Source organism: Ascaphus truei, chromosome 1 (genome assembly GCF_040206685.1).
Source record: "Ascaphus truei isolate aAscTru1 chromosome 1, aAscTru1.hap1, whole genome shotgun sequence".
Classification (NCBI taxonomy): Eukaryota; Metazoa; Chordata; class Amphibia; order Anura; family Ascaphidae; genus Ascaphus; species Ascaphus truei.
Window position 1 is genome coordinate 149,293,774 of NC_134483.1, and position 23,722 is coordinate 149,317,495.

General features: G+C 42.5%; 1 protein-coding gene across 2 annotated transcripts in view; it reads left to right on the forward strand.

The window, feature by feature from the left end:
* Nucleotides 1-23,411, forward strand: part of TTC39B (tetratricopeptide repeat domain 39B) — a 115,977-nt gene extending 92,566 nt beyond the window's left edge. The window contains exons 7-19 of one of the 2 annotated variants that reach the window (XM_075595831.1): nucleotides 2,858-2,922; nucleotides 3,079-3,190; nucleotides 5,360-5,425; nucleotides 5,983-6,091; nucleotides 6,462-6,529; nucleotides 6,613-6,672; nucleotides 8,615-8,776; nucleotides 10,712-10,803; nucleotides 11,733-11,853; nucleotides 11,953-12,064; nucleotides 14,467-14,584; nucleotides 20,095-20,211; nucleotides 23,026-23,410. In XM_075595831.1, coding sequence (XP_075451946.1) covers nucleotides 2,858-2,922; nucleotides 3,079-3,190; nucleotides 5,360-5,425; nucleotides 5,983-6,091; nucleotides 6,462-6,529; nucleotides 6,613-6,672; nucleotides 8,615-8,776; nucleotides 10,712-10,803; nucleotides 11,733-11,853; nucleotides 11,953-12,064; nucleotides 14,467-14,584; nucleotides 20,095-20,211; nucleotides 23,026-23,125 — 1,302 coding nt within the window. In that variant the 3' untranslated portion in view covers nucleotides 23,126-23,410. Of the gene's footprint in view, nucleotides 1-2,857; nucleotides 2,923-3,078; nucleotides 3,191-5,359; nucleotides 5,426-5,982; nucleotides 6,092-6,461; nucleotides 6,530-6,612; nucleotides 6,673-8,614; nucleotides 8,777-10,711; nucleotides 10,804-11,732; nucleotides 11,854-11,952; nucleotides 12,065-14,466; nucleotides 14,585-20,094; nucleotides 20,212-23,025 lie in introns of both variants that reach the window. The other variant, XM_075595841.1, reaches the window with a different exon arrangement.
* Nucleotides 23,412-23,722: the final 311 nt, after the last annotated feature.

The following is a 23,722-nucleotide window of genomic DNA, read 5'->3' on the forward strand; positions in this document are numbered from 1 at the left end:
ACAGGGTGGTAAAGAAGCCGCAGGAATCAGCGTCCATGGATCACTGCACCGTTTGCCGCCACTCCTCGTTGAGCGCTCGGCGATGACGTCACGAGTCGCTCCTCAACTTCCGCGATGCTTCTTGTGGAACGCACAGCGTGCGTGTCAGTCCAATAATGCTCAGCAGCGGGGAGGAATACAGCACTAGGCAGGCGGCTTGTAGACAGTGTCCAGAATCACACAGGATGGGGGGAGAAGAGCATAGACACCTCTCTTCCACGCGTTTCGTAACACTAGGTTACTTCTTCAGGGAATGTATGCATAATGAGGGGGCAGGTACATATATATATATATACTACACTTCACCCAATCACAAATGCGGTGTCTGATTGCCACATCATCAATTACAGGGGCAGCAAAATGCTCTTGATTTGTGATACTCTGTCTCACAGAACATATTATCAATCAATTTATATATAAAAAGCATAAAATTTTTAATCTAAAACAGATTTATTTCAAAAACATATTCGGCGCATGAAAGGCAGAACTTCTGGAAAAGAAAAGCCATAATTAGATACAAAGCAATAACAATACATATAAAAAGGAATGGATGTCATTATAAACACACAGATATTTCAGAAACTAAGAGCTAATATAATGACCAAATATCAATGTCTTCATTTAACCCCTTAGGGCTCAATGAATTCATTTGATAAATCCTAAAGGTCTCTTGTTGTGAGAGACTTTTAATCCTGTCACCTCCCCTTCTTTCTTTGGGGACCACTTTTATCCCCTTAAATTGCAATCTAGAGGGATCTTTATTGTGATAAAGTGCGTAGTGACGGGAGAGACTATGTTTGTCATAACCTATTTTAATGTTCCTAATGTGTTCCTGGATTCTAGTTTTCAGGCATCGTTTTGTGCGGCCAATATATTGCAGGCCGCATTCACAGTTTATCATATATACCACATATGTGGAATTACAGTTAATAAAAGTATCAATCACGAAACTCTCAATATATTGGCGTATAGAAGCGGAGGGCTTGTGTCTGTGTGTAGAGGGACGCCCCGCCCCCTCTGCAAGCACAGGGAAACAGCAGCAGCACGGAGCTTCTGCCTGCCACTGCTTTGCCGTATATATCGTACTGTATAAGACGACCCCCGACTTTAGAGAAGATTTTCTAGGGTTAAAAAGTCGTCTTATACACCGGAATATACGGAACTTGAAAACGAGAGGTAACTCTCAATGTATTACTTCCTGGTAAAACCTTTTTATAAATAAAATAAATAAATAAACGGTGAGCAAGTGTAATTAGTTTCAACCTCCGTGGACACAAGGTAGAGAACTACAGTATATTAAAGAGAGCAAGGATTTGTCTATTTCTCTCTAAATCTCTCTATCAGGATAGCTGGAAAGATCCTGAATTTCTAGGTTGTCAATAGAGGATAGAGACTGACTTTAACACGCTGACACTCGGAGATACTGTTTCACCCGTAGAGCTACTTTTTGGGACTTCTTTTTTTTGGTCTACCTGGAATAAGTCACGTGCGTGTGAATGTATTCCTCCTGCTGCTTTTCATTTACTATTTTAACCGTTTAATAAAATGTAAAAATATATATGAGTTCTTTATATGAAGGGACACCTCCTTTTCATATATATAGTCTTTATATATAAAGGCTTGTTTACGTGGGAGGCAATATTCAAAGCTGCCAAAGATGAAGAAAAAAAGAACCGCATACAAAGCGTGTTTATTAAGAAGAACCAAGTGAGTGCATCTCTCGCCATCTGCTCATTAACGTTTTGTCAAAACAATATTATACTACATCTTTTCCTTCTCCACTTCTGGTGAGCCGTGGATCCATGCGCCTGGAGACAGTCTTCTGAATTTGTCTACATCAGATACACCGTATGGAATGTGCAGGATTTCATTTAGAAAACCTAGATACAGTTGCAGTAAGACTGTCCCTAGCGGCGCGGATGAAAAAGCAAACGTCTGCGGTGCTGCGGACAGTGTCCGTGTCCTTTTCCCCCTTCTGTACCCCTCTTCCCTATAGCCATTTCTATATTTTTTTAAGCAGTACTCTCCACAAGACACCTTCCCGAGCTGGAATACAGCCTGCGGACAATTTTAATGATGCTGTTAGGTATCTTGTAAAATAAATCGCACCGCTTAGTGGCTCTAATTATGAACAAACAGGGGCGGGGGGGTTAATACATTTTTTGCAGATAAGCACCTACAGTAGTTGAAGTCTGGCTCAATGAAAAACGCATACAAGAGCTGTATACGCTTTTATTTTATAATTTCACTCTGCATGGAAGCATTCAGTGCATCCATTTAGCTACTGACTTGGGGATCTAAGCAAAAAAAAGGGGAAAGTGGCGCTACTCACTATCCTAAAATTATTAAATAAACAATAAAAAGTCAAGTGTAAATACAACACAAATGTGTAAATAGAGGAAGATTAAAGAGTCCAATATAGGTATACTTAAGTCCTGCAGCCAGAGTCCAGGAGGGAGTTCCAGTCTCTCCAAACGAGTGCAGAGAAGAAAAAAGTGTCCTCTGGTGCGTTGACTTAGGTATTTCACCTTCTTGAATAGGAAGTACTCTTGCATTAACATGGCCAATCTGCATTGCGGTACAATACTCAAATCCGTTTGGCTACTGACTTGGGGATCTGTCTTTTTTTTACCCATATTTATATTAAATACGTATATTATTACATCACCTTTTAAAGATTACAAGTGTGTTTTGCTACTGTAGATGTATTGTTTGAGACCAGTGAAGGGAAATTATAGGGACATATGATATAAGTATGAGGTTACATTTGCCATCATGCTTTACTCCAATGAACAAATTTGAATTGGGTTTCTTCCAGGATGAAAATATGATCAACTTTATCAAAGGTGGGCTCAAAATCAGGACAAGTTACCAAATATACAAGTATGTTGTTTTTTTGTTTTGTTTTTTTTTTTACAAAAATTCCCTTTTTAATTTTGTTTATAAAATGATATGTTTTTGTTCTGAGTATTCATATTTGCATAACAGATTTTTCTTGTTTAAATATGTCAATTGTGAATTTTGTCTTGGTTCCTAAAGGGAATGCCACCAAGTTCTACGTGCGGCAATGAATCAGGACAGTAAAAACTCCAGAGAAACCTACTATCAGGTTGAAGGAGGTGTAAAGCTTGGGATAGGAGCCTTTAACTTGGTGAGACATATATATATTTTATATAGTCTTCCAAAACAAATTGTTTGCATGGTCCAAATAGAGGAGATGTATCTTTTGGAAGAGGAATATGGGAAACTTTTAGGTTGTTAGATTACATTTTTATGCTTTTATTGAGGTATTTTTTATTCACTAGAAGTAGTATATTCCGATTTGTACTTTGGCGGTGAAGTTCTGTCTACAGTATATTTGTTTTTCTTTTGGTTTACAGAGTTAAAAGGTCCAGATTCTTCATACCAAATGACCAGGCCACCAGATTACTTTTAGCCCATTTCTTTGAAATGTCTAAGATGGTAATAGATTGTGCGTTATAAAGTAGGCTCCAAGGAATAGTGATGGCTCTTCTTTCTGTTGGTGGTTACCTGATATTTTGGGAAGCCCTAATTCAATTACTAAGTTCCCCACCAAGAGACCCAGGATGGTCTTATGTATAAAAATGCGGGGTTGAAAACATATATGTAACACCCCTATCCCCCCCTGGCAAGAGGGACAAGGGGTACAGTGAAAATGGAAGGTATTAAATAGTCTCTGTCACTTTAAACAGGTTTGGCACCTGAATAAAGGTGTAGGTGCTCAGCGGTTTACTTGTGGCATCTCAGGGTTGATGATGTGGATTCTTGCCGGCTTATATAAGGAAAAGGTGCTGGAATAAAAAGGAAGTCGCCAGGAAGATTTAACTTCAGTTATTCTAACAGGGAAACACTCTTCAGAGGCAATCACACATTCTTGTGAAACAGGACAGGTTTGAGCATATCCGAAAAGGTTCTTCCAGCTTATAGCACTACGAGTCACTTAGTGGCTAAGCTCTAAAAAGAGCCATGTGCTTGACACAAACTCACTATCCTATAGTCAAGATTCGTCAGCAGCCCACCAGGCCTCTTCCAAGTCCTGTGATGGAGAATACTCCCTCTTGTAGTATAATTGCTTTGGTTCCTTTTCCTTGGGAGCCCCTAATACTGGGATACTGCCCCTATGCTAAAACAGAAATAAAAGGTGTCCTTACAGGTTAGAGGAACCTGGAGACCTCCCTGGAATCCTGGATGTTACATTGATCCTCTTAGATGTTAAATGAGGTCTGGCTACAAAATGGTGGATCCCCACCTTTTATTCCCAGGGGGCATGGCCAATATATGTTGCAGACGAATCACACCTATCATGTGACCCTTCCAGTAACTTCTAGAAACGGGGCAGTATTACTACTACATAATGACCAACTGCTCGGCCAAAATACATGGGTAATATTGTAAATCATAAAATGGCAAAGGTGCGGAAAGGGAATGGGGTATCATGTATATCACATCAAGATGTGACTGACGTCACAAAGGTCCCTTCTTGGATGCACTAATTTGTCAAAACAAAATGGAAGTAGTATATCAAAATGGAATAATTATCCCTACAGACGGCTGAAAATGTGGGAGATGGCCCACAAAATATCACTAAAGGGAGCAAACTAGATGCTCCATATGGCAGAGAAACCAAAATAAAATTTTATTAAATAAATAACAATGACGAAAGTGACAAGTATATACATATACTGATGGGGCGGCCGTTATTCGAACGGATCTCGAATTGGAAGTCGATATAATCCCGTAATTCTCCCTGGTTTTGGCGAGTTATTTTTAAAGAAATGACTGCGGCGCATTAGATGCCCAAAGCAGGGACCCCTGCTGTGTGAATGCTACCGGCGTCTGCCTTTGTGTAATAGACGCGCAGAAAGAGAGTCACTCTAACTGCGCGCCTCTCACAGGCGATCGCAGGGGTTTTATTAAAATTCTAAACTTACAGTTTTGTAGCAGGGGGTCTCTGGAGCTGAACCACATTGATTTCAGGTCCGGGGACCCCCTACTTCCCGAGTTACAGGCCCCGTTATGAATTTTATGGCACTGAAAAAAAAAATATTCTCCCCATCTTTACTTGACGATTTAGACATTAACAGGAAGGAAAAGGATGGTTTATGCTCTTGCAAAAGAAGCAGAAGCAACAGTGATTAGTAATGAATCATAACTTAAAGCCTGAACCCAGAGATAGATTTGTCCCACTGTCCACTTACTGAATGAAATATCTTGCATTTGAGTTTTTCTGGGGATGTGGTTACGCAGACGTTATTTCAGATTTACCATATTTTACTGCTGTGTTTTGGTTTTTCTATAGATGCTTTCTCTTTTGCCTGCAAGGATTCTCAGACTCCTGGAATTCATTGGATTTTCCGGCAATAGGGTAATTTCCATTTGCTCACTCTGGTATTTGTTTTGCAAATGTTGTAAATACTATAGTTGGCACATATTTAATTCACTTGAATTGAAAGTCATAGATTATGAAAGTAGCAATCCCCTCTAGACTCCTATATGATAACCCCTTTAATATTAGTACTGTATCTTGCACCGTGCTCTTTAAAAAAAAAAAAAAAAAAAAGAATGTATTTTTTTTTTTTAATCGTTAATCATGATTTTCTTAATCTCTAGTTTTATAAGGTTAACATGGTAACCATTAGACTGCATTGTGCTCTGGAGAGCGCTGCATTTTAACCTCTCAAATGGTTGTATCTCTTGAATGGAGTATCAGATTTTAAGAGATCTCTAAAAATGGTGATAAACATGCTACTTTAGCGACGTGTTTACTGCTTTTCACCATAAAGACTTAACAGTGTTAACAGCAAAGCAAGTTGTTTCTTCATATTCGTGTAAAATCTCCCTGTGTTTTACTACCAAAAGTTATATGTGAACATCATCTCAATATTTAACCGCTAACTCATGCTCTCCCTTTATTTCCTTTAGGAGTTTGGTCTCTTCCAGCTTCGGGAAGGGGCATCTGGTGCCAGTTTAAGATCAATATTGTGTGTACTCACTCTCCTGTTCTATCATACCTATATTTCTCTCATTCTTGGTATGTGTAACCATGTAACAATGAACCACTGTAATTGTGTTTTGTTTTCACTCAAGTGTGACATTTTCTCTTGCTGAACTAGCTTCATACTGTAGTTCTACCTTTTAAACAGATAGGAGAGTTATAGGTGCAATGTTCATCAAACTGTTTTTCTCGGATATGAGTTTTTTGATTATGTGCACTGTTTAGCTATCGCATTATTATCGGTGGTCATTGGAGAAGGTACTAGAAGTTACTAGAGGTAGTGGGTGACTTTTAGAAATGTTTCTACGGTGAGTTGTACAGACATAATTCTAATTTTAAATTGTCTGTTCTATTAAATAATACCCATGTTTGAACAAACATTCATAGCTGTATTATTCTGTTTTAGGTACTGGAGAAAGTAATCTGCAAGAAGCAGACATGCTTCTTCAACCCTACCTCAAGAAATTCCCCAATGTATGTGGTCCAACTTCCTGCAACTCCCTACTTCTAAGCAATACATGTAAACATTTTTCTAATTTAGTTTCCTCTCTCCTCAGGGCTCTATAATCCTGTTTTATGCTGCCAGGATAGACATACTTAAAGGAAACTTTGAACAGGTAATACCTTTCAGGCTTTTTCTCTCTCTACTCTTAATCCCCCAAATCTCTGTTTAGAATTCTGCAGACGTCTCTCTCAGCCATTGTTGTCCTACAAAACAAAGTCCTGTTCTATTTCTTTACTCCCATATCTCACCAACCCTCCATTACAGTACCTATTCTCTGCATTCATTCATTCCACTATATATTGGATAAACATTGGTGTGGTCTATGGGTCCTCTTTTCTCACATTACACACTTGCTTTGTGACATCATAAACGTCTCTGACTTTCCAAAGAAACCAGACTAAGTTTTTTTTGTTTTGTTTGTTTTTTAAATTGTGATGACTCCCTGAAGTGTGCAAAGTATAGAACACCTTTGGCATCTTAAGCAGTGGGTTATCCAAGTTCACTTATCCTTGATGGGAACTCTGATGTCCCTTAGTATGATGGTACTAAGATACTACTTGGTTAAATTGTGTTGTGCTTAGCGTAGTTTTATATTCTTGCCACCCTCAGCAGGACAAAACAAACTATCTGGATAGAAATGAATCAGTGAAAACGTAGGTATAGGCATTTGAAAGGCCCATCTTTTGACCATTTGTAAGACATTTGCAAATTTTTGTCCAATAAATACTTACCCCTTATGTGGTGTTTGACCCATGATGCAAAATCTACTACAAATCCCTGTAGACATACAACATATAGTTTTCAAGTCTCAAGACAAATGTGTCTTTCAGATTTGAATGGGATGATTGCTATTGTTGCTGATCAGTGCGCTTGAAAAGATAAAGTACGATGTGTAACCCTTCTTTCTTTGCTCTTAAGGCGTTTACATCAGCTGGCTATATACATGGCTTGGCTCAGCCTTTCATACCTTGTCAGGGTGCTGGGTCTGCACAGGCTGGGCATAGATATGCTGGTGTAATGAAGATGGGTGCCAGGAACTTTTATAGTACAGACAGGAGCTTTATTAACAGCCGTTGATAATGCTCTTCTCATTGAGACACAATTCACAGTATTTACAGTTCTCATATATACACAGTATTTGTACTATTTGCTTCTTCCCTAGGTACCCTAATCTTATTAACTGCGGAGGTACTGAGACTTATTTCTCACAGAGTTACTGTAGCTGACATGTCCCTCTTCTGTATAGCATCTGTAATGTTACCTTAGTAGTGGACCTCTGGCGACCTGTGCCTTACATCTATTTCCTCGGGATCAGTATCCCTGTACTCTACACTGGGTCACTTTTAGCTATGGCCCTTCCTCTAGGACCGATCTGACTATGCCCCAAAGTTCCTCTCTTGGGAACACCATGTGGGTATATGCTTCCTTGAATATGAATAACTGTATTCTTCTTGGCCATATCTACGTACGCTATTTAGGTCATTTCCCTAACTATAAAACAACAAACATGGACAGATCAATCCTAGCACACATACCGTATCAATATACTGAAACCAATTTACAGAACAGTGAGTATCCCCCAACTGTATGTCCCAGGTCCTAGAAAATGTGGGCTAACTGTATATACCCCCAGGTTGACGTCACCATGCATACAGAGGGAGTGACTTCTTTCCTGCTAAGTCACTCTATACCATGTGATGGGAGAGGGGTGTTACTCTGTGTGAGCCCACACAGTTAACCGCTTAAGGACATTAACCCCATAACAGACATAGTAGTCCCAAGGGGGGGGGGGGCTACATATGTAAGAAAGATAAGCATAGAGGTGCATATTCTTTTCTGCATTTGTCACAGTTACAATTATATAAATGGGATTTGACACATTTATTTTTACTGTGCTACTGTGTTGGTTGAGAAGCTGGCACATAGTAAAAAATGCCAGAAAAACATTATACATAGCTTTGTTGTGTGGGCAATGTTTTGCAGAGCCATGCAGAGTCCAGAGATGTTATTTATGGTCATTGTTCACTTTCCTTTTTATCCCTTTGTTGTGGCAGGCGGAGGTGACCTTCCAGGAATGCATTGTTGCTCAGCATGAGTGGAAGCAGATCCATCATCTCTGTTACTGGGAGCTGATGTGGTGCTTCACCTTCCAGCAAGACTGGCTTCAGGCATATCGCTATGCAGATCTACTGTGCAAGGAAAGCAAGTGGTCAAAGGTAAGGCTAAGGCCCCGCTCCCAGAGTCAGCGCACCTGCGCTGCTGACAGGCGGTGCGCTGAGATACACAGACCGCGATCTGCGGTCTGTAGGGAGCGGGAGCCGGAGCGGGAGGTGGGAGGTTTGATCGGGAGGGGGGGCGTGGCTTGAGCGGAGGGACCTGCTACTCTCCCCCCCCCTCCCTCCACGGACTCGGGCTGGAGCTGGAAGGTAAGTTTAAACACACACACGCAGGCACTCATTCATACACGCGCACACACACACACAGGCAGGCACTCACGCACTCATACACACACACGCGCGCGCACACAGGCAGGCACTCACGCACTCATACACACACACACAGACAGAGGCAGGCACTCGGGCACACACACACACACACACACAGACAGGCACTCACGCACTCAGACACATACACACACAGACAGGCACGCACTCAGACACACACACAGAGAAAGGCACTCACCTGCTTTCACTCCACACTCCTCCCCGCTCCCCGAAGCCTCTCCTCCTCCCGAAGCCTCCCCTCCCCATTGGCTCACAGCCACACACGTCACGCGTCAACGCTAGGAAACACCATTCTCTGGTGTCTCCAGCGGCTGACGCGCCACAGCGTGTAGTCAGCTGTGCAGCCAGTGGGGACCGGGACCGGCTCGCGAGGATTCCCCTGCTGGTGGGGAACTCGCGACCCGCCGCCCGCGCCAACGAGCGCAGCGGGACCGAGGCCTAAGAAAATAGTACACACTTTTTATTATAATAAAAATCATTGCTGATGCAGAACTATTTCCATCAATTTTATGCTTTGAAATTATTTAATATACAGTATACAGTATTTGTATTCAGTCTGAAAGAGGCAGACCTATATTTGTGACAAAATAATATTAAAAAATGAAATTAGTAATCATAATAATGTTATAACATGCAGATTAGAAAAGCCTAGTAAAGCCGCCCGCTGTTTCAGAGATATATATATATATAACTATATATATATAGATATATATATATATATGCGAACAACAAGAAAAGAAAGCGGAACGCTTTCTTTTCTTGTTGTTCGCAGATTCTTGGGAGGTCGTTGGTCCTTGTGGAGAGCTGCCAGATCCTATTTTTGAGCCCTTTTTCAATTTTGCATTTTATTTTTATTTTTCATTTATATTTTTATTTTTATTTTAAAATTTAAATGCATATTTTTTTCTTTAGAGTATTTTTGCATTTCACAATATTACCACAATTTATATATGTATTTGTAACAGTGATTTAGGGTTTTAACTATTTTAGCTCAATTATACATTGGTCCACAAATTACACCCATTTATTATAGCATGTATAGAGAATACCAGTAACAATTCAGCTATTGAATTATAATTTATTTCATGTATAGTCGATCATTTATGCTAATCAATATTGCTTACTAGTACTACTACATTTAGATCCTTAGCACCTGTTGAGCGCAGTCTTTTTTTTGTTTATATATATATATATATATATATATATATACACACATATATACAGAAAAAGAAATAAGACAAGAAGTGCAAGCTCCATAGCATGATTCTGTAAAAAAAAAAAGATAAAATAAATAAAAATACCAGTCGACAGGAAATACACTCACAAACGGAGCACGTTAGAGTAACAACTCTGCAGCACTAGCGCTCAGCACTCTGGAAGGAGAAAGAAAGGATCACTCCATGGTTACACTTTTCCATGCGCCCACGATGAAAATAAATAGCACCAGGTCTGTATGTGCATCTTTGAGACAGAGCCGCTAAAATTTATTTAACTTTAAAAAATATATATTTTAAATATCCACGGTTGCTCAGAAATGCAAAATTCGTAGTGTGTTCAAATGTAAACAAAAGATTTGCCCATCTCTACCAGCAATCCCTTCTCAAACTAATTATGTTTATGGTCATAAAATATATTTTTTCTCTTTAGGCAATATATGTGTATCAAAAAGCAGCAATACTGAGCATGCTTCCTGATGACCTTGTACGGACAACAAGAGAGGACATTGTTGCTTTGTTCAGGTGAAGATTTCAAAGTTTCTTAATTAGGCAAATAATTACTATTAGATTAAGTGCAACATGTATACTTTATTTAAAAATAAAATGCCATTTTGTGTTGTACCCACCATATTTCTCTGTGTTTTATTCACTTTTTTTTTTTTTTGTAACTTAACATACTTTTGTTCACCTTTATTCTGGAGCACATACCTTAACTGCAACACAGGAAATTACCCTGCCTCAGTTTTAAAAGTACTGCCTTCCAGGATGCGTTACAAAAACGTTCTGCATACAGTACGTAGATACGTACAGAAAAAAATATTTTGCATCAACGCTTTTCTAAAATAGAGAATTAATGGAGGATTTTATAATAAAACTGGGACTATCAGGAAAATTCTTATATTGTCTGAACCTTTGATGCCAATGGGAATTTTCGGCTGAAATTGGCCTAAACGCCTATTTTGGACACTATAGTATTACCCGCTATATCCTTAAGGCTTGTACATAGGGTTGCCAGGTGTTCGGTATTGAACGGGACTGTCCTGTATTTGGATACTCTGTCCAGTAAAAAATTAGAGGTACTGTAATACTGGACATGTATGTGTCCGGTATTTTCCTCCCTGGACATAGTGACCTGACGCACCTTTCACTATTGAGTCCAGTATTTTCGGAGAAGCTACCTGGCAACCCTACTTGTACAGGACCAATTTGAGTTAGAGATCTGAGGTCTTATTTCTATACTATAAGATGGTATCTGTTCTTCTTATTTATAATTATTCTGTTGAGGAACCCATTTTAAAAAACAAAAAATAAATTAGTACAATAATAGCATAGAGCAATTTTGTATACATACTGTACAATACATGAAGCTATTAACAGACTAAGGCAGACCTGAACGTCAAAGTAGTTCGTATTCACAAGAACAATAATCAAAGTATTTTTTCTGTATGCAGACAAGTGGAGGGTTTGAAACAAAAAATCGCAGGAAAGTCGATTCCAACAGAGAAATTTGCAATCAGAAAGTCACGACGCTATACCGCTGCTAACCCTGTAAAACTAACTTTGCCAGCACTGGTGAGATCACTTGGCTTGGGACTGTGGAATGATCTGGAATCAAGGCTGTGCTATTGTACAGTAATGCAGTATTCAGCTTTATTTGTATTGTTTTTGCAGGAAATGTTGTATGTTTGGAATGGCTTCACAATAGTGGGCAAAAGGTCTGACCTGACAGAACATTTGTTAATTACCATTGAAAAGGCAGAAGCTGATTTGCAGGCTGAGAAAAGTAAGTACTCTTGTAATGTCTTTGTGAAAATGATGAATGGAGTTATGTTGCCTTAGCCCTTCATGCAGATTTCAATAAATCCTCAATACAGGTTTTGAGTGCCATTAAGTCTTATAATCGTGTAATGATGATATGTGTCCCATATGGCACACCTGTGAGCACCCAACCTGCATACGGGACAAGGGTTAATTCTGTACATAGTTCTCTAGCTGGTCCACTTTTCACCTTCACAAGGGTCCCTCAAATGAACAATATCTTCCATCAATCCATCTCAATATACCATCTGTCATGAACAGTACACTTGTGAGCACTTAACTTAGATATGCAACCAAGGTTAATACACATGGCTACTCTAGCCAACTCACCTTTCGCCTTCGCAAGTTATTTTCAATTAGTTAATATTAACCCCTTGCTCAATTGCAGTCTTATCCATCTGCTGCCACCATTCAAGAAATATCAAATACATTTGCAGAGATTCAGGTCCTGGTTTATTATAGAAAAACTATGCACTTAACACAGAAATATCTGTTGTAGCAAAATGTGTCCAACATTTTTAATTTCTCTCTACAGAGCATGCAAACAATTCATTCAGAGCTTCAAGCATTACTTATTAAATGTTTTAATGTATATAAAAATACAGTGCTTTAGATTACAGAAGAATATTATTACAAGAACATACAGTTACAATACATGCAGAATAGTTTCTTAAACAAAAAGGATAAAACAAAAAGAAATCACTATATAGTATGTTACTATATGTCATAGGTCTTTCCCATAGAGTTCACTGGAGTAGAAAATGAAAATTCATGTCTCTGATCCCACAACACACCTCTTGTTGAATTCTGATTTTCATATTACCTGGGTGAAACCTGTGTACCATGTTGTCCCCATTGAAACAACGTTAGACCCACCCCTCTTTTAAATGAGCTCTCCTGATATTTTTATGACAGAAAAAAAACTAAATAAAAACATTTTCTTCTGACATTAGAGTCTGGCTGAATATACTGTAGAAACACTCTTAGCTTAATTTCTCTAATACTTAGATGTGAGTCATATCAATAGATTCAGATGAGTTTGGCGAAAGTAACAAGACTAATTTTGACTGTCATGCTCCTAAATTTGAGTGACAAATGGATATCTGTCCCTGGCCATCTCCTAAGCCGAGCAGAACAAACCTCAGGCGCAAACTACAAATGGAGTTGGTGGGCAATCTTCTCTTCTCCTTAATGATTCGCAGTTGTTGTAAATGTTGTTACGAACACCTTCTCAAACACCCTATGGGATCCCCCCCTTATTTTCCGTCTCCTAAGCCTCAAGTTTCTGGCCTTATTGCATTCATTTCCTTTCAACGATTACAAATATCCAAACTTTGTTGTCTATAATAGGGGTCCTCACTTGAAATTCTCATTTTTAATACATGTACTATTTTGTGGAATACCTTCTTAGCCACGCCCCCTGAACCTTGCAGAACCCTCCAAAGAATGCCTTTGAAAGTAGCTTGTTTATTTTAATGTCAGGAGGGCCATCATTTAATCCCATTGTAGGCGGACGCTCACAGAGGTATGCAAGGGAGACTGATTATAGTGAAATTAAATAAGCCTTTTATTGCGCCTGTTTCCTTAACATCAGGAAACCAGCCAAACAAGGGGTAAACAAAGCTTCTATTCACTTGGGAGTATTTCTAGTGAAATACTATGCAGTTCACAACTCCCTTAAATAAGCATGTCTCCCAGCCCCAAACATATAGCATGAATTAAGCAGATATAAGAAGTCTCATAAATGAAAGTCTTATCTGTTCCTTGTGGTTTGGAGGGAAAATCTTCTCTGTCCCTGGTTCAACTCCCTTTTCCTCAGGGTGTGTCAGCATTCCGGTTTAGAAGTTTCCCCTGTGTCTTGAAAGCAACTCTGCTGTTTCTTCTGGCAGGGCTCAAGACAAATGTCTCCAAGTTCAGCTCAGGTGTGAGCTAAGGAGTCTCTCTTCCTCTAATCAGGCAGGTGGTGTTTGTTAATTGACTACCAGCAATTAACCACCACACTCCTGGATTAGAGGCACATTACCTGAACAGGGATAACTCCCCTGCTACACCCATCTTTGGCAAAACAAATGCCATTATCTCTAGATTCATGTCATGGCAGTGTCCTGTCTGGAGCTGCGGCTTTAAACGTTTCCAGATGCGACTCCGGAGATCATTGTCCTACAGATGTAGAAGGACTTTCGAATTCCTTGCTATATACAATTAACTGTTTGCATCATAACTAATTTGGTTATATTTTGACTTCATTAGTAAGTGTGAGGAATGTGGGAAACAATGCATCATTTTGCACGGTACTTGTTATAGCACTGTTTCTAATTCCTATTGAATAAGAATATTGTTCTTATTTTCCATGTTTTCTTCTTGCAGACGCAACAGAATATTTTCCAGATGACCAATGCTTAGTTCAGTTGCTGAAGGGTCTTTGCTTGAAGCACTTGGGTAGACTATTACAAGCTGAGCTTTGTTTCAATCAAGTGATACAGAGGTACGTACGTACCTGCAATAATGGGCACATAAAAAGTTTAGGAGAATGTCAACTATTCACATTTCGTATTATGTTTACCGCTATATGTTTTTCCTCCCATAATTTAATCAACTTTGTGCATGTTTTATATGGCAATGAATCTAAATAGCTTTAAAAAAAAAAAACATATGATGAGTGCATTTTCAACATGTATGTCATGTAGAGGAAATTCACTGTGTAGTTTATTTGAAACAAATTGGCTTTGTAGGCAATTCTTCCATAAGTTTAAGAAACATACTTTTTTTTTCTTCCATTTGTTCAGATTGTGTTCTAAGTATCAACGCCAAAGAAATAAAAGTAATGCATATTCCTAATGAGGCAAAATACATGCCAATAAAAGCCAAATCTGCACAAAACCCCGTAGCGGGGGGAAAAAGAACTGAGATGGGTGAATACCGGAGAATGAACTAATGATTCAAAATAGCATTCAATTAAAATACTGAATTAAAAGGAAAGTTAGCAATGCACACAGCACTGTGCATACTATGTCAATATAGATGACTTTTCTTGCAAAGCTTACACATTTTTGGTATCTGAGGTATAGAAAGTCACTGACTTGTCCAAGCCAAATGGAGCTGGTTATGAACAAGGCATTCCCACCTATGTTCTAACTGTGAAAATGAATCTTTCTGTGCATTACTTATGCAACAAAAGGAAAGCGCACACCTAAACACCTGAGTAAGTGACAAATATTAAGTGATGTACAGCATACCCCCGGTTTAAGGACACTCACTTTAAGTACACTCGCGAGTAAGTACATATCGCCCAATAGGTAAACGCCAGCTCACGCATGCGCCTGTCAGCACATCCTGAACAGCAATGCCGGCTCCCTACCTGTACCGAAGCTGTACGCAAGCGGGGAGACTATAGAGCCTGTCACACATGTGTTATTTACATCAGTTATTCACGTATATGACGATTGCAGTACAGTATATGCATCGATAAGTGAAAAAAAAAGGTAGTGCTTCACTTTAAGTACATTTTCGCTTTACATACATGCTCTGGACTCATTGCATACGTTAATGCGGGGCATGTCTGTATATAGTGAACATTCAATAGTGAATATATTGATAATCACCACATGGGGAGAGATGCAGCTAGTAGAAGGGTGTTTCTCAACACCCTTAATATAAATCACAGCAAGAACTCTCTAAGCACAAATTCTCCTCATATGTAAAATAAACTAGAATAATTAAAGTGCAAGTGAATGCACAAAAGTGCAATGGAAATATGAATGTCCGCTCGGTAGATTGGAATGGAAAAGGTAGTCCAATTGGATGAATCAGCAAATGCTATACGAGATCAGAAACTCTCCAGGATCATCAAATGGAAGAGAAATATATAGTACAGAAGTTTTTTTTTATAAAATACACAAAATGAGCATTGAGCCCAAATACAAACTCACATGGTTCACGTTTTTAAAAGGCGTTTTGACAACTATGGGTCCACAGAGTCGACGCTCTGTTCAAACACAGCTGTTGGATAGCAGATGCTGGCACTCGGCTGGCTCTGGTCTTGCAGAGTCACGCTTCCGGCTTTCCCCTGCGGATGATGTGACAGCGTCGATGGAGCCAATAGGAGCCTTCGGTTTGGCTACAGCTTCTGTAGAGCAGGGAGCAGCAGGCACGGCAGACACAATGCTCAGAATAGCACAGGACCACCCTACGTGTTTTGTTCCACTGTGGGAACTTCCTCAGGGGTGCACCCCTGAGGAAGTTCCTGCAGTAGAACGAAATGCGTAGGGTGGTCCTGTGCTATTCCGAGCGTTGTGTGTGCCCTGCCTGCTGCTCCCTGCTCTACAGAAGCTATAACCGAACCGAAGGCTTCCATTGGCTCTGTTGAAGCTGTGACATCATCCGCTGGGGAAACCCGGAAGCGTGACTCTGCAAGACCAGAGCCAGCCGAGTGCCAGCAGCTACTATCCAACAGCTACGTTTGAGCAGAGCGCTGACACCGTGACCCAGAGTGGTCAAAGCGCCTTTTAAAATCGTGGAGCATGTGAGTTTGTATTTGGGCTCACAACTCATTTTGTGTATTTTATAACTGTTCTGTACTATATATTTCTCTTCCATTTTATGACCCTGGGGAGTTCCTGATCTCGTATAGCATTTGCTGATTCGTCCAAATTAGGCTACCTTTTCCATTCCAATCCACCAAGTGAGTGGACATTCATTTTTTCCATTGCACTTGTGTATTCACTTGCACTTTATTGATTCTAATTTATTTTACATGTGAGGAGAGTTTGCGCTTAGGGAGTTCTTGCTGTGCATTACTTATGCATTATTTAACTATGAATACACATGTTAATCATTCCTTGAGTAGAACGCTATTGCAAAACCTTAATGTTGTGTGCAAAGGCTATGTTATGACTACAAGAAAGACGGTCCCACAAAGAGGCGAAAAGATGACGGTGCACTGCTAAGAATAATAAGGGCTAGAGCAGGGGTGGGCAAACTTTTTATGCCGAGCCCCCCTTTTCATCCATGAAATTTCTCGGGCCCCCCCTGCCTGATGTAATTAAAATCACATGACGTCAGCGCACGTGAGCTGGTTCAGCCAATGAAGGCGAACCAGCTTTGTAACGCCCCCGCCACGCGTCTACAAAAAAAGTATTTATAACACAAATTACATCACTTAAAAATAAATATTATGATATTTGTCTAATAGCGTCCCCATTTCTGCTGTATTATTAATCTCTCTCTTCCCGCCACATTAGAACCTCGCAGGACCTCTCTCCCCTCTTCCAGTCTCACACTCCTCTCCCAGTCTCTCCCTCTCCCTGTATTTCTCACTCCCCCTCCGGTCCCTCTCTATCCCTCCCCTCAGTGTCTCTCCCTCCCCCCACTCTCTTTCCCTACCCCTGGGTGTCTCTCTTTCTCCCTCCCCCTAGTGTCTCTCTCCCTCCCTCCATTGTCTCTCCCTCCCCATGTCCCAGTCTCACACTCCCTCCCCATGTCCCAGTCTCACACTCACTCCCCATGTCCCAGTCTCACACTCCATGTCCCAGTCTCACACTCACCCCCCCCATGTCCCAGTCTCACACTCCCTCCCCCATGTCCCAGTCTCACACTCCCTCCCCTTGTCCCAGTCTTACACTCCCCATGTCCCAGTCTCACACTCACTCCCCCATGTCCCAGTCTCACACTCACTCCCCCATGTCCCAGTCTCACACTCACTTCTCACACTCACTCCCCCATGTCCCAGTCTCACACTCCCTCCCTATGTCCCAGTCTCACACTCCCTCCCCATGTCCCAGTCTCACACTCCCTCCCCATGTCCCAGTCTCACACTCCCTCCCCATGTCCCAGTCTCACACTCACTCCTCATGTCCAAGTCTCACTCACCCCCCATGCCCCAGTCTCACTCACCACCCCATGTCCCAGTCTCGCTCCCCCCATGTCCCAGTCTTGCTCCCCCATGTCCCAGTCTCGCCCCCCCATGTCCCAGTCTCGCCCCCCCATGTCCCAGTCTCGCCCCCCCATGTCCCAGTCTCGCCCCCCCCCATGTCCCAGTCTCGCCCCCCCATGTCCCAGTCACACCCCCCCCATGTCCCAGTCACGCCCCCCCCATGTCCCAGTCTCGCCCCTCCATGTCCCAGTCTCGCCCCCCCATGTCCCAGTCTCGCCCTCCCATGTCCCAGTCTCGCCCTCCCATGTCCCAGTCTCGCCCCCCCCATGTCCCAGTCTCGCCCCCCCCATGTCCCAGTCTCGCCCCCCCATGTCCCAGTCTCGCCCCCCATGTCCCAGTCTCGCCCCCCCCATGTCCCAGTCTCGCCCCCCCCCATGTCCCAGTCTCGCCCCCCCCATGTCCCAGTCTCGCCCCCCCATGTCCCAGTCTCGCCCCCCCATGTCCCAGTCTCGCCCCCCCCATGTCCCAGTCTCACCCCCCCCATGTCCCAGTCTCACCCCCCCCATGTCCCAGTCTCACCCCCCCCATGTCCCAGTCTCACCCCCCCCATGTCCCAGTCTCACCCCCCCCATGTCCCAGTCTCGCCCCCCCCATGTCCCAGTCTCGCCCCCCCCATGTCCCAGTCTCGCCCCCCCATGTCCCAGTCTCGCCCCCCCCATGTCCCAGTCTCACCCCCCCATGTCCCAGTCTCGCCCCCCCATGTCCCAGTCTCGCCCCACCTGTCCCAGTCTCGCCCCCCATGTCCCAGTCTCGCCCTCCCCATGTTCCAGTCTCGCCCTCCCCATGTTCCAGTCTCGCCCCCCCCATGTCCCAGTCTCGCTCCCCCATGTCCCAGTCTCGCCCCCCCCATGTCCCAGTCTCGCCCCCCCCATGTCCCAGTCTCGCCCCCCCATGTCCCAGTCTCGCCCCCCCATGTCCCAGTCTCGCCCCCCCATGTCCCAGTCTCGCCCCCCCATGTCCCAGTCTCGCCCCCCCATGTCCCAGTCTCGCCCCCCCATGTCCCAGTCTCACCCCACCATGTCCCAGTCTCGCCCTCCCCATGTCCCAGTCTCGCCCCCCCATGTCCCAGTCTCGCCCCCCCCATGTCCCAGTCTCGCCCCCCATGTCCCAGTCTCGCCCCCCCATGTCCCAGTCTCGCCCCCCCATGTCCCAGTCTCGCCCCCCCCATGTCCCAGTCTCGCCCCCCCCCCATGTCCCAGTCTCGCCCCCCCCCCATGTCCCAGTCTCGCCCCACCTGTCCCAGTCTCGCCCCCCCATGTCCCAGTCTCGCCCTCCCCATGTCCCAGTCTCGCCCCCCCCATGTCCCAGTCTCGCCCCCCCCATGTCCCAGTCTCGCCCCCCCATGTCCCAGTCTCGCTCCCCCATGTCCCAGTCTCGCCCCCCCCATGTCCCAGTCTCGCCCCCCCCATGTCCCAGTCTCGCCCCCCCCATGTCCCAGTCTCGCCCCCCCATGTCCCAGTCTCGCCCCCCCATGTCCCAGTCTCGCCCCCCCCATGTCCCAGTCTCGCCCCCCCCCATGTCCCAGTCTCGCCCCCCCATGTCCCAGTCTCGCCCCCCCCATGTGCCAGTCTCCCCCCCCCCATGTCCCAGTCTAACTCAGCCCCTCTCCCCATGTCACACACGCTGATGCAGGAAGCATGAAGTCTCTCCCTCTCCCTGTATTTCTCACTCCCTCTTCAGTCCCTCTCTATCCCTCACCCCCCGGTGTCTCCCCCTACATCCCCCCACTCTCTCTTTCCCTCCCCCCAGTGTGTCTCTTTCTCCCTCCCCCCATTGTCTCTCACTCTCTCCACTCTTCCAGTCTCACACTCCTCTCCCAGTCTCTCCCTCTCCCTGTATTTCTCACTCCCCCTCCGGTCCCTCTCTATTGGAGCGCTTTAGCCTATTTTCTCTATCTTGCTTTAGTAAGAAGGCTTGCCTGATTAAACTGTAAACTCCACATCCATGGTCAAACTTACATAGAAACTTATACCGCATGATCTCTGAAGCACCCATATTAAACTTTGCTTGTTCTATGTTATCATTACATTGTAATTATTTAATTTTTTCCTCTGACTTTGCAGTGAAAAGAGGCTGAAGTATGACCATTATTTACTGCCATTTACCTTCTATGAACTGGGACTTCTGTACAAACAGCAAGGGGATATAGAAAAAGCCATTAAGTTCATTGAAACTGCAAAGTAAGTTCTCTAGTCGGAAAACCGAAGGCAAAATAATCAGAAGGCGCCCACATATCAAGCTCTACCAGATAGTATATCTACATACTGTACAGATTCAGACATGGGAGCTGACATTAACGGGTAGCTTTTTAGAAATAATAGTGTAAGTGTACCATTTGTTTTAAGAGCCATTAACATAGTTAGAAGAGTTCCACAATTGAACCAGATTGCTGTTTAGAGTTTAAAGACCATTATCAGACAAATACTTTTCTCAAGATAGAGGTATAGTCAAATACCAGATATGTTAAATTAAAAAGTTACTGAAAGCTAAAAAAACCTAAAACATAAATGGACATGTTTTTTTTTTTGAGACAAGTAAATACTGAAGCAAATAAAGACAGAAATTAAATCTTATGTATAATGCTGAGGAACATATGTGCAACTTCTTCTATGTCCGACACTGAAAACAAAGAAGGAAAAAAAAAAGGCCAATAACCTCTATAGTTTTTACAAGGTACAAACGAGGCACAAATTACAAAAAAAAAATCCATAAATCTCCAAAATATTCAAGTTCTTGAAATGACTGAAGCCAAATTAGAAAAGAGCAAAATAAATCTGAGAATGAAGAAAACTTCAGGCTCTTGATGCCGAGTATCTAGCGCTGACTGACGTGCCATCCGGCCTGTGTGCTGTGTAGGTTGGAAGGCACCTGACTGTGTGTGAGGTCTGACTCAATCACCATGCAGCAATTTTAAATCAAATACTTACTGTATAGATAAATAATGGCTCAGCTTTCCGACATGCAAAACTATTTTACATTTACAGCTACGAGTGGTATTACATCAGCCCACAGATTTACTCTTTAATTTACTCTTTAAGTTCTATGTATGCATGTATGTATATCTTAATTTATATAGCGCTGACCGTGTAACCATCGCTTTATATAGACAATACCGTACAGGGAATTATAATAATACAATAAGCGCAGCAAAGTCAGACAATAGGAAAGGAAATCCCTGCCCCAGAGAGTTTACAATCCAAGTGTTATGTTGGGAGACTTAGAGACAGCAGGTGAGTGAATATGTGCTGTAGATGGCAGTGCTTGGCCACAGTGGTTGGTAGGAGCGGCCTTGGGTGTAGAACAGTAGCCATGAGTGAAAGCTATTGGGATGCTTCATTTAAGGAGGTGAGTTTTTGAAGGTTGGTCGGGATAAAATTAGATATGTTAACACCATTAGCAGGGAAAGAGGAAGCAGCGAGGTGTGGGTGAGAGGTGTGTATATGGCTGGGTCCTAGCGAGAGAGAATTTGTGTGGGTGCTTTTTATTGAAGGGGTATAAAAGTTCTTGGGAAAGAATGTTGTAGGTAGTGGTGTAGTCTATGGGCACAAGCAGGGTGGAGGAAAAGAGATATGAAGAAATGTGGCTAGAAGGAGAGTGGGGAAGTTTATAAAGGAGTGAGGAAACGGCAAACATAAAAAGCAATAGGGACGTCATAATGAGATGCAGAGGGGAGAAAGGTAGGAGGAGAGAGTTCCCAGGTATTGAAAGATATGAGGAGTAGTGGAAAGTGTAAAAAATTGTCTGCATTTAGAAAGCTAAGTTCTCACAGTTGAAGAGTTGGTTACTGTACGAGATGTGTGCAGAGGTACATATAATTGAGACCGATTTGGGTGAAATTATATCTTGGCTTTATTGAGCCTGTTCCTTTACCCAGGCAAAACATGCAAAAACAACAAAATAACAACCACCCCCCCCCCCCCTCCCGCACCCATTTATAAGGGCTAACGTACTTCCCCATACCCTATCTGCAGGACAGGCTGGTAATGGGAATATCCCTCCAATCACTCCAAAGTCTCAGGAGGTACCTTAAGCAGGTGGCCCTCCATTAGTCTCTTGCAGGTTCCTGGGTCCTCTATGTTCAGGAAATATAGGTCTCTTGGTGTCTTGATCTCCGCACAACCTTTGTGCTCAAGACAGTGTCTGTGTGCAGGCTTCTCTGCTCTCCTGTCAGCCCAAATGTGAGCTATACAGTATGGAATCTCTCTCCTGTTTCCAACAGGACACTTTTCTTAGAGCTCTAATGTGGCAAGGTGGAGTCTAGTTAATTGCCTGTCTGCAATTAAACAACTCCCTGCTGGATTTAGAGTCAGTTTCTCTCAAACAGTGATAAGTCCCTGTTACAGTTACGAAGTACAGTTCATCTTTTATATACTTCAACTCCAATTTTAACTCCACAAACAGTTCATGTATGTCACTTAAGACACAAGACGTTACACAGCCAATATCATGAGAAACATTTTAATGAAGCTAAGGAAGGGAAGATACTGCATCATTAACTGTGTTACACCATCTAACATACAATAGTGATTTAAATCTCTTTTTTGGTGTTCAATAATATATTGCAGACAATATCAGTGTCAATGAGGATGATTCATAGTACGTCAACAGAAAGACTGTAAGCAGGGTTAACGACTGTAAGGAAAGCTGGCCTAGTGTCCTGGTTCCAGTGAGTGAAGGGGCCCTGCTAACTATGCTCTTGGGGCCCAGCATGTCACACCTCTCTGTGCACCTTGAAACGTTGAGGTCCAACACTTTGTGGCCACGAAATGGCCCATCCCCTATTCCCGCTAAACAAGTGGTGCCATGACCCCCCTTTACTCCCATGTGAAACCGACTAAACAAGCCAGTGTCACACCCACTCAACTCTCCAGGGCCCAGTTCTTTAGTGGGATCCTAGGCATTCCTCTATGCTGGCCTGCATGTATGCATGTATAAAGACGACACAAATACGTGATAGACGGATACATAGCTAAACAGTCACTATGTCATTACAGAAACAACTATAAAGACTATTCCATGGAGTCCAGGCTACATTTCAGGATTCATGCAGCGCTCAGCAGCCTTAAAGGTTCACCACCATCCACTCCCCCCTGACACAGCAAGAGTTACTTTGTGTGGGCATTTCGACTGCTGGAATTCAGTAAAACAATCCTGCTGGAAAACAAACCTAAAGTAGATGAATTGTAACTTTAATGACTGTTTTCCTGTGTGATTTGATCTATTGTCCAATGTTGCTATGCTTTTCTATGGTGATTGTACTAAATATATATATATATAATTCTATGTTCTATACTTTAAAAAAAAAAAAAAAGATAAAAAACGAGAAGGAATATAGTTTATATATTTTGTTTCATGAAAGAGAATAATTCTATGTTTGTTCTGACTTAAATATTTTAAAGACAATTGCTGATGCAATAAAGTCTGATACAAACAACGTGTGTTTTTTCTGTTTTGTTTTCTTCTCCGTCTTCCTCCGTTTGGGATTGTTTGTGTGGTGTTTATAATATTGTGTGGTTGTTCCAGGTTAATGCAGATAAAAGGAGTTGACAGGCAAACAATCAACAATGACTGACTATGCTGCATTATCTTAAATAAATATGAGATGCATCTTAATAACAGTGACGTGGCTGTATCTCTCAGGTACAGTGCATGCTGCCCTCCTAAACCCTCATCACAGAATTTGCTTCTGTC